Source organism: Tenrec ecaudatus, chromosome 18, assembly GCF_050624435.1.
Source record: "Tenrec ecaudatus isolate mTenEca1 chromosome 18, mTenEca1.hap1, whole genome shotgun sequence".
In the NCBI taxonomy this organism is placed as follows: domain Eukaryota; kingdom Metazoa; phylum Chordata; class Mammalia; order Afrosoricida; family Tenrecidae; genus Tenrec; species Tenrec ecaudatus.
This window is the reverse complement of record NC_134547.1, coordinates 40,570,031-40,582,038: the sequence shown is the minus strand read 5'-3', so window position 1 is coordinate 40,582,038 and position 12,008 is coordinate 40,570,031. Positions and strand designations below refer to the sequence as shown.

The 12,008-nt window shown below is 41.0% G+C and overlaps 1 protein-coding gene across 1 annotated transcript in view; it reads right to left on the bottom strand.

The window, feature by feature from the left end:
* Window positions 1-271: 271 nt before the first annotated feature.
* The window catches only part of NOD2 (nucleotide binding oligomerization domain containing 2), a 52,357-nt gene continuing 40,620 nt past the window's right edge, over window positions 272-12,008 (bottom strand). The window contains exons 9-11 of the mRNA XM_075537194.1: window positions 10,067-10,150; window positions 7,283-7,366; window positions 272-508 (exon numbers count right to left, since the gene is read on the bottom strand). Coding sequence (XP_075393309.1) covers window positions 436-508; window positions 7,283-7,366; window positions 10,067-10,150 — 241 coding nt within the window. The 3' untranslated portion in view covers window positions 272-435. The remainder of the gene's footprint in view (window positions 509-7,282; window positions 7,367-10,066; window positions 10,151-12,008) is intronic.

Genomic DNA, 12,008 nt, shown 5'->3' with positions numbered 1-12,008 from the left:
AAGTGGGGCTGCTCCTCTTCTGCTACTTGGATTAATTTTGGGGAAGAACTTGATTGCAAAAATGTTGTTGTCAAGTGTCACAGAGACAATATTGAATAACAGTAACCCTATATGACAAAATAGAAGTACGCCAGAAAGTTTGGGTTGTAATCTTTGAAGCAGAACAGCAGGTCTTTCTCCCACAGAGTCACTAGATGGATTTGAGTGACCAAGCTTCTGGTTAACAGTTGAATGCTTCACCAGAGCGCACTATAGAAGTAGGCTCAGGGAAAGTCCGATCTGGAAAACAATACTGCTCCTTCTTCCATTAAGGGAAGTTTTCCCAGAAAACGACATCAGTTCTAAGCAGGACAGAGCTCCATCTGAGTGAACCACTGCTTCCATATGGGATCCAGATTTGAGGTCCAAGCAGCGATTGAGCACTGGCCCCCCAAATCAAAGCAAGAGTCTGATGTCCTTATGGCTGAGAATCTGGATTTCTTCTGGAGAGAATGTGTTCCCCCGGAGCCTAAATGGAGAGAAAATGGGGAAAAGGTTTGAGTGAGGACAAAACCAGAGCAGCATGATATTCCAACAAAAGATGCCACTTTTCAACCAAAGCTTGGCATGGCCTGAGCCTCAGGATTGGGGCAGTTCTCCTGAGAAGTTAGTTGATGATATGAGGACTATCCATCACCCATTAGATCATGATTGATTGTGCATAATGAGCACGTCTCCCCAATGCTACAGAGGAGATATCACACAGAAATGAGCAGCCACAGACTACCGGGGGCTTGAGATTCTTTTTTTAAGGCAACCACAAGTCCTGATATACCTCCACATTCTGTAAATTTGGGAGAAAATGACATGAAAGACCTTAAAATATCAACATCATGTTGGCTTGCTGACCCTAAACACAGACTATGACATGTTTTGTTGTTGTTGCTGGTAAGTGCAGTCAAGTTGGTCCCAACTAATAGTGACTATGTACAATACAGCCAAATACTACCTGTCCTGCAGAATCCTCACCATTGTTATGTTTGAGCCCATTGTTGGAATCACTGAATCAAACCATATTGCTGAAGGTCTTCCTCTTTTTTGTTCACACTACTTTCCAAGCATGTCCATTTACAGAGATCAATCTCTTCCGATAACATGTCCAAAGTATGTGAGGCAAAGTCTTGCCACCCTTACTTCTAAGGTACATTCTGGCTGTGCTTTCTCTAAGATGGATTTGCATGTGCTGGTCACCCATGGTCAACAACACCATTATTGAAATCCATCAATTCTTCAGAGGTTTTTCTTATTCATTGTTCAACTTTCACGTGCATATGCAGCAATTGAAAATACCACGGCTTGGGTCAGGACAGCCTTAAATCACAAAGTAGTATCTTTGTTCTTTAAATAAATAAATAAATAAATAACACGCACATATGTACATATACTTTAATCATTTTATTGGGGGCTCGTACAGCTCTTATCACAATCCATGCATACGTCCATTGTGTCAAGTACATTTGGATATATATTGCCATCATCATTTTCAAAATATTTTCTTTCTACTTAAGCCCTTTGTATCAGCTCATTTTCCCCCTCTCTCCCTCCCCCAACTGCTCTCCCTCATGAGCCCTTGATATTTTATATTATCCCTCATGAGCGCTTACTAATTTATATTATCAAGGTATATATTTATATAGCGATGTCTCCCTTCACCCACTTTTCTGTTGTCTGTCCCCCTGGGAAGGAGTTATATGTAGATCATTGGTTTCCCCTTTCTCTCCCCACCTTCCCCGCCCTCCTGGTATCTCTATTCTCATTATTAGTCCTGAGGGGTATATCTGTCCTGAATCCCTGCAATGTACATGCTCTGGTCTAGCTGGATTTGTAAGACAGAATTGGGGTCATGATAGTCGTGGAGAGGAAGCATTAAAGAACTAGAGGAAAGTTGTATGTTTAATCCGTGCTACACTGCACCCTGAGTGGCTTGTCTCTTCCTTGTGACCCTTCTATCATGGGATGTCCAATTGTCAACAGATGGGCTTTGGGTCTCCACTCTGCATTCCCCCCATTCACATTGATATAATCTCTTGCTCTGGGTCTTTGATACCTGATACCTGATCCCATTGACACCTCGTGATCACACAGACTGGTGTGCTTCTTCCATGTGGGCTTTGTTGCTTCTCAGCTAGATGCCGCTTGTTTATCTTCAAGCCTTTAAGACCCAGACACTATCTTTTGATAACCGGGCACCATCAGCTTTCTTCACCATGTTTGCTTATGCACCTGCTTTGTATTCAGCAATCATGTTGGGAAGGTGAGCATCACAGAATGCCAGGTTATTAGAACAAAGTGTTCTTGCATTGAGGGAGTACTTGAGTAGAAGTCCAATGTCCATCTGCTACCTTAATATTTAACATATAAATATATGGACATATATCTATTTCCCTATTGTTATATATATTTACATATGTACATGCCTGTATTTAGAGCTCTATAAATGTCCTTTGCCTCATAATTCTTTCCTCTATTTCCTTTTACTTTCCTCTTGTCCTACTATCAAGTTCGGCCTTCATTCAGGGTTCAGTAATTCTTCTGGGCTACACTGCCCTTGACCAAGCTCAACCAGACATCTTATACCCTCCTCGCCACTGATTTTAGATCACTTGTTGTTCCCCTGTCCCTGAGTTGTTTGACATCCTCCTTCCTTCCCCAGCCGCCTTCTCCCGTGTCCTGCCAGAACCATCTTGCACAGCAGCTTTTCTCGATGTAACACATCATTTGATTGGCTGACTGATGCTTCCAAGAATGTTAATTGTGGATCCAAGTAAAATGAAATTCCCAATAACTTCCATCTTTTCTCCTTTTATTATAATTCTATTGGTCTAGTGAGTAAATTGAGAGCCCTTTGATTGGGGAAAAAATGTTTAGCAAAGATATAATGGGCAAATGGCTAATCTCTAAAACCCATAGACTACTTTAAGATCTCAATAAGAAAAAAGCAAATGATCCAGTTAAAAAGTCGACACAAGACATGCACAGGCAGTTCACTTAAAATGACATTGATTTCCAGTCTTATGGCACAGTGGTCAGAGAGAGAGGTCTGTATTATTTCAATGTGCTTAAGTGGAGAGCAAATGCTTTGAGAATGATTGGGGCAGGGAATGTATGGATGTGCTTTATACAATTGATGTATGTATATGTATGGATTGTGATAAGAGTTGTATGAATCCCTAATAAAATGTAAAAAAAGAAAATGATTAGGGCAAAGAATGTACAGATGTGCTTTATACAATTGATGTATGTATATGTATGGATTGTGATAAGAGTTGTATGAGCCCCTAATAAAACGTTTTAAAAAATGACATTGAAATGGCAAACAAGCTCCTGAAAAAACTGCTCATGATCACTAGCCACCCGGGATATGTAAAGTAAAACGCTAATGAGATCGCACCTTAAATAAGCAATGCCAAACCAAGTAAAACAAGACAGAAAACAACAAATTCTGGACAGGATGTGGAGAAAGCAGAACTCTCAAATCCTGATGATGGACCTGTAAACATGTAAAAGTGCTGTGGAAGGCAATATGATGCTACCTAAAAGAACTAGGAATGGAAATCTCAAAAAATACAGCCATACCTCTGCTGAGTATCTATCCTAAAAAAGTAAGAGACATAACATGAACAAAATACACGTTATCATGTCCGTGGCAGCACAGGTCACAATAATAAGTGGCATACAGATCAAAAGTCCATCAGTAGAAGAATGGCTAAAGAAACTTTGGTACACGCACACAACAGAGTACTATTCATCGTTAAAAAACACTGATGAAATTACAAAGCACCTCACAACATGGATGGACTTGAAGAACATTATGCTGAGAAACGTTAGTCATTCGCAAAGGGACAAATATTGTATGAGACCCTTACCATAGACAAATACCAAGACTAAGCAGACTCTTCTCGGGCCATGTAACCATTGAGTCTGGTCTCCCAATCCATTTAACACTCCCTTATTTGTGCATCTTACAGATCACTTCTTCAGAGAAGACCTCACCTGAGCTGGGGTCAGTTTTTGTTGTTGTTGTTGTTAGAGGGAAAGGGACATACAGCATTATCCCCTGGGCACCTCACACTAACAGACACCTCTATAATGATAACCAGTTCATTTTAACGAGTGTTCGTAAGCAGAGCAAAGGGGAGAGGATGACATGTCTGTCTCTGAGAAGTTGATTTCACTTCTGTTGATGCGAAGACAGCACCTAGACAAAGCCTGCCCTTGGGGGAAAGTTTGTGCTTTTTTCCCCCTCCCTCCCCGCTTTCCCGGGGTAAAAGCTCCACATTGCTTATATAGACTCCCAACAGGAGAATCTATCTGCCCAGCATTGTGTTATTAATCATGCATTCTAGACTGTGTTTCTTTGCAGTATGTGCTACAGGGTCCTTTGATTTTAGATTTTTATCTTTTCGATGTACACAACCTTCTTCAGAAACAACCTCAGAATTAAGTGAGGAAACCCCATGAAGGAAATCCGACTTTTCCTTAAACACACTTGCTGGAGATGAAAGGAGCAGAAATACTCCTTTGGAGCTAAAGGTGAAACAACCTCGTTTGAGAACAAACAGGACTGCTATCCCAAGGTCATGGATGTGGAAGGTTCTTGGTTCAAATCTCTTGCTTTTGTGGTTGTCCAATAATTGGCAATTTAAGACTGCCATATACTTGCTATCTTCATATTTTATTTGTTTCTGTGACTTACCTTAGACCTGCAGACATAGTTCTGCCTCAGTGAGTGAACTTTTTTTGAAAATTTTGCCTTTTGCCTAACCCTCATGGCGTTCTTAAATGATGTTCAGTTACTTAGGTTTTTAACTTGTATAAGTGAACATCGCATGTGTTTTAATCTAAAAACTGTTCCTATATACGCATATTTTCCTTTTCTCAATAATACTTTAAAATCTATACCATTGGGTAGATTAAATCTATACCATTGGATAGATTAGTAGAATAACCAAAAGTCTAAGGAGGCTACTTAAATTATTTCTCAATAAGATGATAATGCTGCTTCTAAAATGGACCAGGGAGATACACACACACGCACACACACACACACACAATTTATATATATAAATGGTTTTGAGCTCACACTTACTCATACACCCTAATCTTAGTTCTCACAACGTGGTCCTGCTCAATACTTGCCCTCATGAAGTGATCACCGATGATATGAGTGCTACAGTAAAGAATAGAAAGGAAATCAGATGCTGCCCAACTATCAGAAAGAACAGCATCTGCGGTCTTCGAGTCTTATCTTAAAAAAAGCAGCTCTCTCAGTATGCATGGACGGAGCACCCCAGCCTGTATGAGCCAAAGATTGCAAATAAAATCTCAGATCAGAGAAGGGAATTGTTTAAGAGATTGAATTCTGAGCACCCATTTTGGAGAAAGCGATGGAGCCCAGTGAAAGCCCCAAATCCATTTACAGAGTCTCCATGCTTATTAAGACCCCATTGACCTTCCTTGGTCCATTGACGAGCGATGTGAATAGTCTTGCTCTCAGAGTACACTAGAAAGTGGGTTATTGCAGATAGAGTTAGGTTAAAATTAAAACATCTGTTTCCTTTTGACTCATTTTTAATTTGTTCTAGTTTCTATTATCTTCTGCTTTCTCTTAGATTGAAGTCTTTCTGTGTTTTATTTTATTGTCTTTATTGGGTTTTGGGTATGATTTTCTGTATATTATATACAGGATAGGTAATTCCATAAAGATAGTACCTAGATCATTAATTCCTTAGGGGTATGGTAGAGGGGGCAATGGAGAGTTAATAATAATAGGTACAACTTTCCTCTAGCTCTTTGGTGCTTCCTTCATTCCCCCCACTATCATGACCTCAATTCTACCTTACAAATCGGATTAGACCAGAGCATGCACACTGCTACAGATAAGAGTTTGCAACACAGGGAATCCAGGATAAATAAACTACTCAGGGCTAACAAGGAAAGTAAAGCTACCAGGAGGATTAGGGGAGGGGAGGGGAAGAAATGGGAAATCGATCACCATGATCAACCTAGAACCCCCACCCAAGGGGACAAACAACACAAAAGTGGGTGAGGGGTGATGGAGGCCGATGTAAGTATGGAAAAAATAATCTATAACTTATCAAGGGTTCGTTAGGGAGGGCAGGAGGGCAAGAGAAGGGGCGGAAAAGGGGAGCTGATATCGGGGGCTCAAGTGGGAAGAGAATGCTTTGAAAATGATGATGGTGGCCTATGTGCAAATGTGCTTGACACACTGGAGGAATGTATGGATTGCGATAAGAGATTTAAGAGGCCCCAATAAAAGTGTTTAAAAATAATAATAGGCACAAGAATTAATAAAATATTCCAGAATTGAGGTGATGATTACATAATTCTCAAATATAATTAAACCGCTGGATTATATAGTACATGAATTATATTCTAATAAAACTGTTAAAAATAAAAGAAAACCTTATAAAAGACTAAGGAAAAGAATGAAATGCTTCTGGGTTCTGTGTCATGCCCAACATCAGATGCTTGTAATCCATAGGGTTGTTTTAATCCATAGGGTTGGTGTAATCCATAGGGTTTTCCTTGACTCATTTTCAAAAAAAACTCACTAGATCTTTCTTCCTAGTTCACCTTAGACTGTTATCTCTATTGAACCTGTTGATCATCATCACAACAATATACAAACCCCCAATGACAGGTAGTAACTCTACATGAAGTACATTGGCTAGGAATCAAGCTCAAGTTTCTGCACAGAAGGTGAGATTTCTACCAGGGAACCACCATAATCCCCACGAGTTAGAAACATCCTTGGATAGAAGTTAAGAGTAACCTATGAAAGTGCGACTCAATGCTCTTTTCAAATGTGAGACGAATGAGCATGGCTTTTAATTACACAGACTTAGATCCAGTGTGCAACCATCCCCATCTCCGTCTCTTCCACCCACAGCTGCAGAGTGTCTGAGACAACAACCTCAGTCGACGAAGGCAGATGCAATGCCAACGAGGGTCAGCGTTTGAGCCCCCCCACCCCCCGCCGCTCCTTATTTTCATTCTTAAACCACTGCCTTATTCCTCTCCTATAGCTTAAAACAAAGAAGTTTCTGAATATGTATGAGTGGAAAATGAAAGTCCTTTTCAGAGATCTGAGTTCTTTCCCAGATATAGAAATAAATTCATCACAAACAAAATGTCCAAAGTTCCTTTCCCCACCCACCCCATTTTACAGAGCAGAAAACTATGTTCACAGAGCTCAAAAAGGCTCGCTCACGGGACTTACCAGACTTCCAGGATGGCATTGTTCTTTTCGAGGGCCCGCAGAAGAACTTCTGCCCCAATGTAGGTGATGTAGTTGTTGGACAGCCTGGTAAGGAAGATGGAAGGGAGAGCTGCCAGAATGCATGGTTCGACTGGGTTTACTCGGTCCAAAGTATTGCAGGGAGCTAGCTAGCTATTCTAGTCTAGCTGCTGAAGGTCTCTTGCCCGGGTAATCCAGACATTAACTTCTCCTAGCAGAGATTCCCAGCCAGCTCATCAACAAATGTACCCCTTCTCTCGTCTGTTCTTCCCAAGTTGTTTATGTAAGTACGTCTCCCCCGTCAGGAAGGTGCTATAGTACAGTGGTTCTAACAATATTGGGGTTCTAATGCCAGAAGTCTTGGGTTCAAATGAAACCAACATCAATTCCTTTTTCATCTCAAGCTGATCAGTGGCAGTGTCCTCAGCTGTAAAATGCATCTAAGCGCATGTAAGTTTTCCAAGGCTGTAAGTATTGACAAAAACAATCTAGTGTGTTTGAACTGCGGATAACCTTGTTTAGCAGCGAAGCACTTGAACCACGGTGCTACCAGGGCTTCTAAATGTATAGCCATTAAAGAAGGATGTTCTGCCACTGTTCAATGCTCACTCTCATGAAGAGATCCCTGAAAATATGGGTGCTACAGCAAAGTGTGGTGAACAGATGGTGCCCGGCTATCAACAAAAAATAGCATATCAGTAACAAGCAGCCATCTAAATGAAGTGTCAACTAAGTTTACATGGAAGAAGCACACCAGTTTGCATGGTCCAAGGATTGTAAATAATAAAATACAAATACAAAGGAGGAAGTAATATGAGCTTTAATTTAAACACTTGGTTTGCAGAAGGGTTTGGAGGACCGTGGAAGCCCCAAATCCACTTGCAAGGTCCCCACATGGATTAAGTCTCTGGTGACTCCTCTCTGACCATAGCTGAGAATGATCAATAGCCTTGCTATCGTACAGAGAGCATAGCAAAGTTGATTTGGGCAGATGGAGTCAGGTTCAAATGTTAACACCCTAACATTTGATACTCTTGTGACCCATTTTGAAGTTGTTTCAGTTTTTAATATTTTCTGCTTTTTGATTGAGGTTTTCTTTAGTTTTACACAGTTGTTGGAATGTTTGTTTTTTGCTTTATATGATTTTGTATGATTTTTCTGTATGTGAAATCTAGGATAAGTTGATCAATAGAGAGAATAACTGGATAGAGGCAGGGCTGGGGAAGATCAGGGAAATTTGGAACTATCAGAAATGAGCATGAGAAGAAAATATTCTGAAATTGATTGAATTATGAATGCACAAATATTCTTAATATGATTGAATGGCTAAATTGTATGATATGTAAAGTATGTGCCAATAAAATATTGTAAAGAAAAGTATTATGTTCATTCGAGGGACTGTGATAGCTAAGGTTTATTGTGCGAACCTGGCCAATGAACGCATGTGGGATTAATTGAAGGGCAGTTTAATTGAAGGGTGGAGATATAAATGGCTCAGTGAGCATCGCCTTTTTTGTTTCTTGTTCTCTGATGGTCGGACCAGTGTGCAGCTGCCTTAGCTAGTTCTCTGCCTCAGCTGGCAAGGCTCACTTCCTGTGAGATATCCCTGAGGAGAAGCCACATGGACCTACCCTGACACAGCCCTGGTTGCTGGAGTGGCCGTGTGGAGACCCCTGCCAGTGCTGAGATGCTTACACACTCACTGATTTGGCTTTCCTCCTGCATTTGGTGTCATTGCATGTGTTTTGTGAGATTAAGGAGGACTTTGTAGATTGATGTCGAACACATGGGCTAATATTGGACTTATGGGCTTGGACAGCACTGGGCTGGGATGCTTTCTTAATGTATACTTACCCTTTATATACAACTCTCATGAAATATGAGTGTCTATGAGTTTGGTTTCTCTAGTCTATCCAGGCTAACACAGGGACCCTGTAAGTTTGATTTGGTTTTACCACCAGATGTGTCTGTTTGCTTGCTCATTATCTGTATCCCTATCAAAATGTAATAGCCATGTGTTCTGGGACCTGCCCTGGCCTTCCATTTCTGTGTCTTTTATGCCTCAAACAGCACCTAGCACCAAGTGGGTATTCCAGAAATGTATCTTATATGAACATACAAATGCATTGATGTATGAATACGTGAATGAATGAATGTATGAAGAACAAGCAAGTATATCCATACAGGAATAAACACCTACATGTATTCGTGGCTGCATACAGCTAAATTCACTGAAGAAGGAGGAAATTCCAGTGAGTCACATGGTCAGCAACCCACCCATATGCCCTCACCTTTCATTTCTCACCAAAGACTTTGTTGAGCACACCTGTCCCTCTGCCTGTGGTCTTTCTTCTGACCCCAGGAGCAAGTTGAGTCATGTGCAGAACAAGTTAGCAATATCTAGTCGCTCCTGTTCCACAAGCACATCTCACCAAAGCATGCATAGGCAGTGGGTAGATAACCCCCCACTTTTCACCCCTCAGGTAAGCAGGCAACCAGGTGTGTTTTATACTAGCTTACAGAGTTCCCAACTAGGACTCCTACATGAGCCATAGTTGACCATTGTGGTGTTAATTTATTATATCTTGGCTGATTTCCCTTTTCTGCCTCACTTCGTTATTTTCCCATCTATGTTGTTTGGGACTACCTCTGAATAGACTATTTGCACTTGACCGATAAAAATGATTTTTTTCCCATACAAACTCATGTGAACTTCCTCAGGCTGGCAAGATCTCTGATTCAGAAGCAACCACTTCTAAGACTTACTTCAAAACTTTCAAACTTGAATTTCTGGTAAGTCCTTCAGCGAGAGAACACACACCTTCATTGTGGAGATGATTCTCTTCCAGGCTGGCAAGAACAAGAGAGAAAATCGACTTGATTTGAAGCATTTATTACAGGAGAGGATATCAATAAAGATTCACCCAAATGCTCAGATTCAGAAAATACAGTATCTGAAAATTCACACTTAGGAAACCGATAGACCATTCTCAATTCCAGGGGCATTGTTACAGAGAATCCATGCCGATGGCCCTCTACATAATGCATTCCCCATGCCAACCTACCCACTGTCATTTGCATTTATTCCATATTAACGGCAGTCTAATATTGTTTCCAGGAGCCCTGGTGTTGCTTTCAGGTAAACATTGGAATCATTGTAGTTACACGGTCAGCAATTCCAACCTATCAGCTGCTCGACAGGAGGAAGGTGGGGCTCCATAAAGAGCACAACCTCCAAAACCACAGTGGCAGCGTGGCAACACGTTAGCCTATAACTGCAAGGCCAGCAGCTTGACACTACCAGCTGCCCTGGCAGAGAAAGATGGCGTTTGCTATTCCCACAAAGAGTTCCGGTCCTGGAAATGCACAGGAGCGGGCTACCCTGTCCTACAGGATCCCTGGGAGTCAGCCTTCACAACCCGTCTGTCAGTTTGTCATACGGTGGTGACTTGTGGGTTGCTGCGATGCTGGAAGCGATGTCACTGGTATTTCAAATGCCAGCAGGGTCACCCGGAGTGAACAGGTTTCAGCGGAGCTTCCAGACATGAAGGACTGGACTTCCAACTTTTAGAGGAAGAAGCCACTGAAAACCTTATGTATGCCTTTGATGCATTCTCCAATATTGAAAGCCTGAAGAAGCAAAGCAGAACATGACTGGCGATAGTGTGACGGGAGAGGAGCTGAGTTCTTGCAGGAGAGTTGACCATGGTGAGGCGAGTTGGGAAAGCCTGTGGGAGTGGAGCCTTCCAGATCTTCATTTCCTGATGGGGCATGACTCATGGTAAAGAGAAACAGCTGCAAAAACATTCTAATGATTTGAATGTGGAATGTGTGAAGTATGAATTTAGGAAAATTGGAATTGGTAGAAAATGAAATGGAACCCATGAAGATCAACATCGTAGACATTCGTGAGCTGAAATGGACTGGGATTGGCCATTCTGAATCAGAAAATTATTATAATTTACTATGCTGGGAATGACACAATCAAGAGGAATGGTGTGGTATTCACTGTCAGAAAGGATCTTGCTAACTCCATCATGAAGTACAGGGCTATCTGTAATAGGATTATAGCTATCAAACTTCAAGGAGATCCAATGAATACAACTATTATTCAAATTTAAGCACCTACCACAAAAGCTAGTGAGCAAGAAATTGAGAATACTACCAACAACTTCGTTCAGAAATGGATCAAACATGCAATCAAGATGCATTGCTAATTATTGGTGATTAGAATGCAAAATTGGAAACAAAAAGGTAGAAACAGTAATTGGAAAATATGACCCTCTTGATAGAAGTGAAACTGGAAATTTCATGATAGAATTTTGCAAAACCACTGACTCATTCATAGCAAATACCGATTTTCAACAACACAAAAGGACTTCCCCAGACTGATTACACAGAAATCAAACTGACTACATCTGTGAGAAGACACAATGGAGAAGCACAATATCAGCTAAAACAGGCCATGGGATGACTGTAGAAGAAACCAACAATTGCTCATATTTAAGTTCAGGTTAAAGCTGAAGAATGTGAACGAGATTCACATGAGCCAAAATACAATCTTGAGTCTATCCCACCTGAATATTGAGAACATCCCAAAACAGATTCAACACTGGTGACAGAAGAGTTGGGGGTGGAGATCAAAACTCATGAAGAAAACAAAAGGTCATTAAAAAGACAGAGAAAAGATCAAAGTGGATGTCAGAAG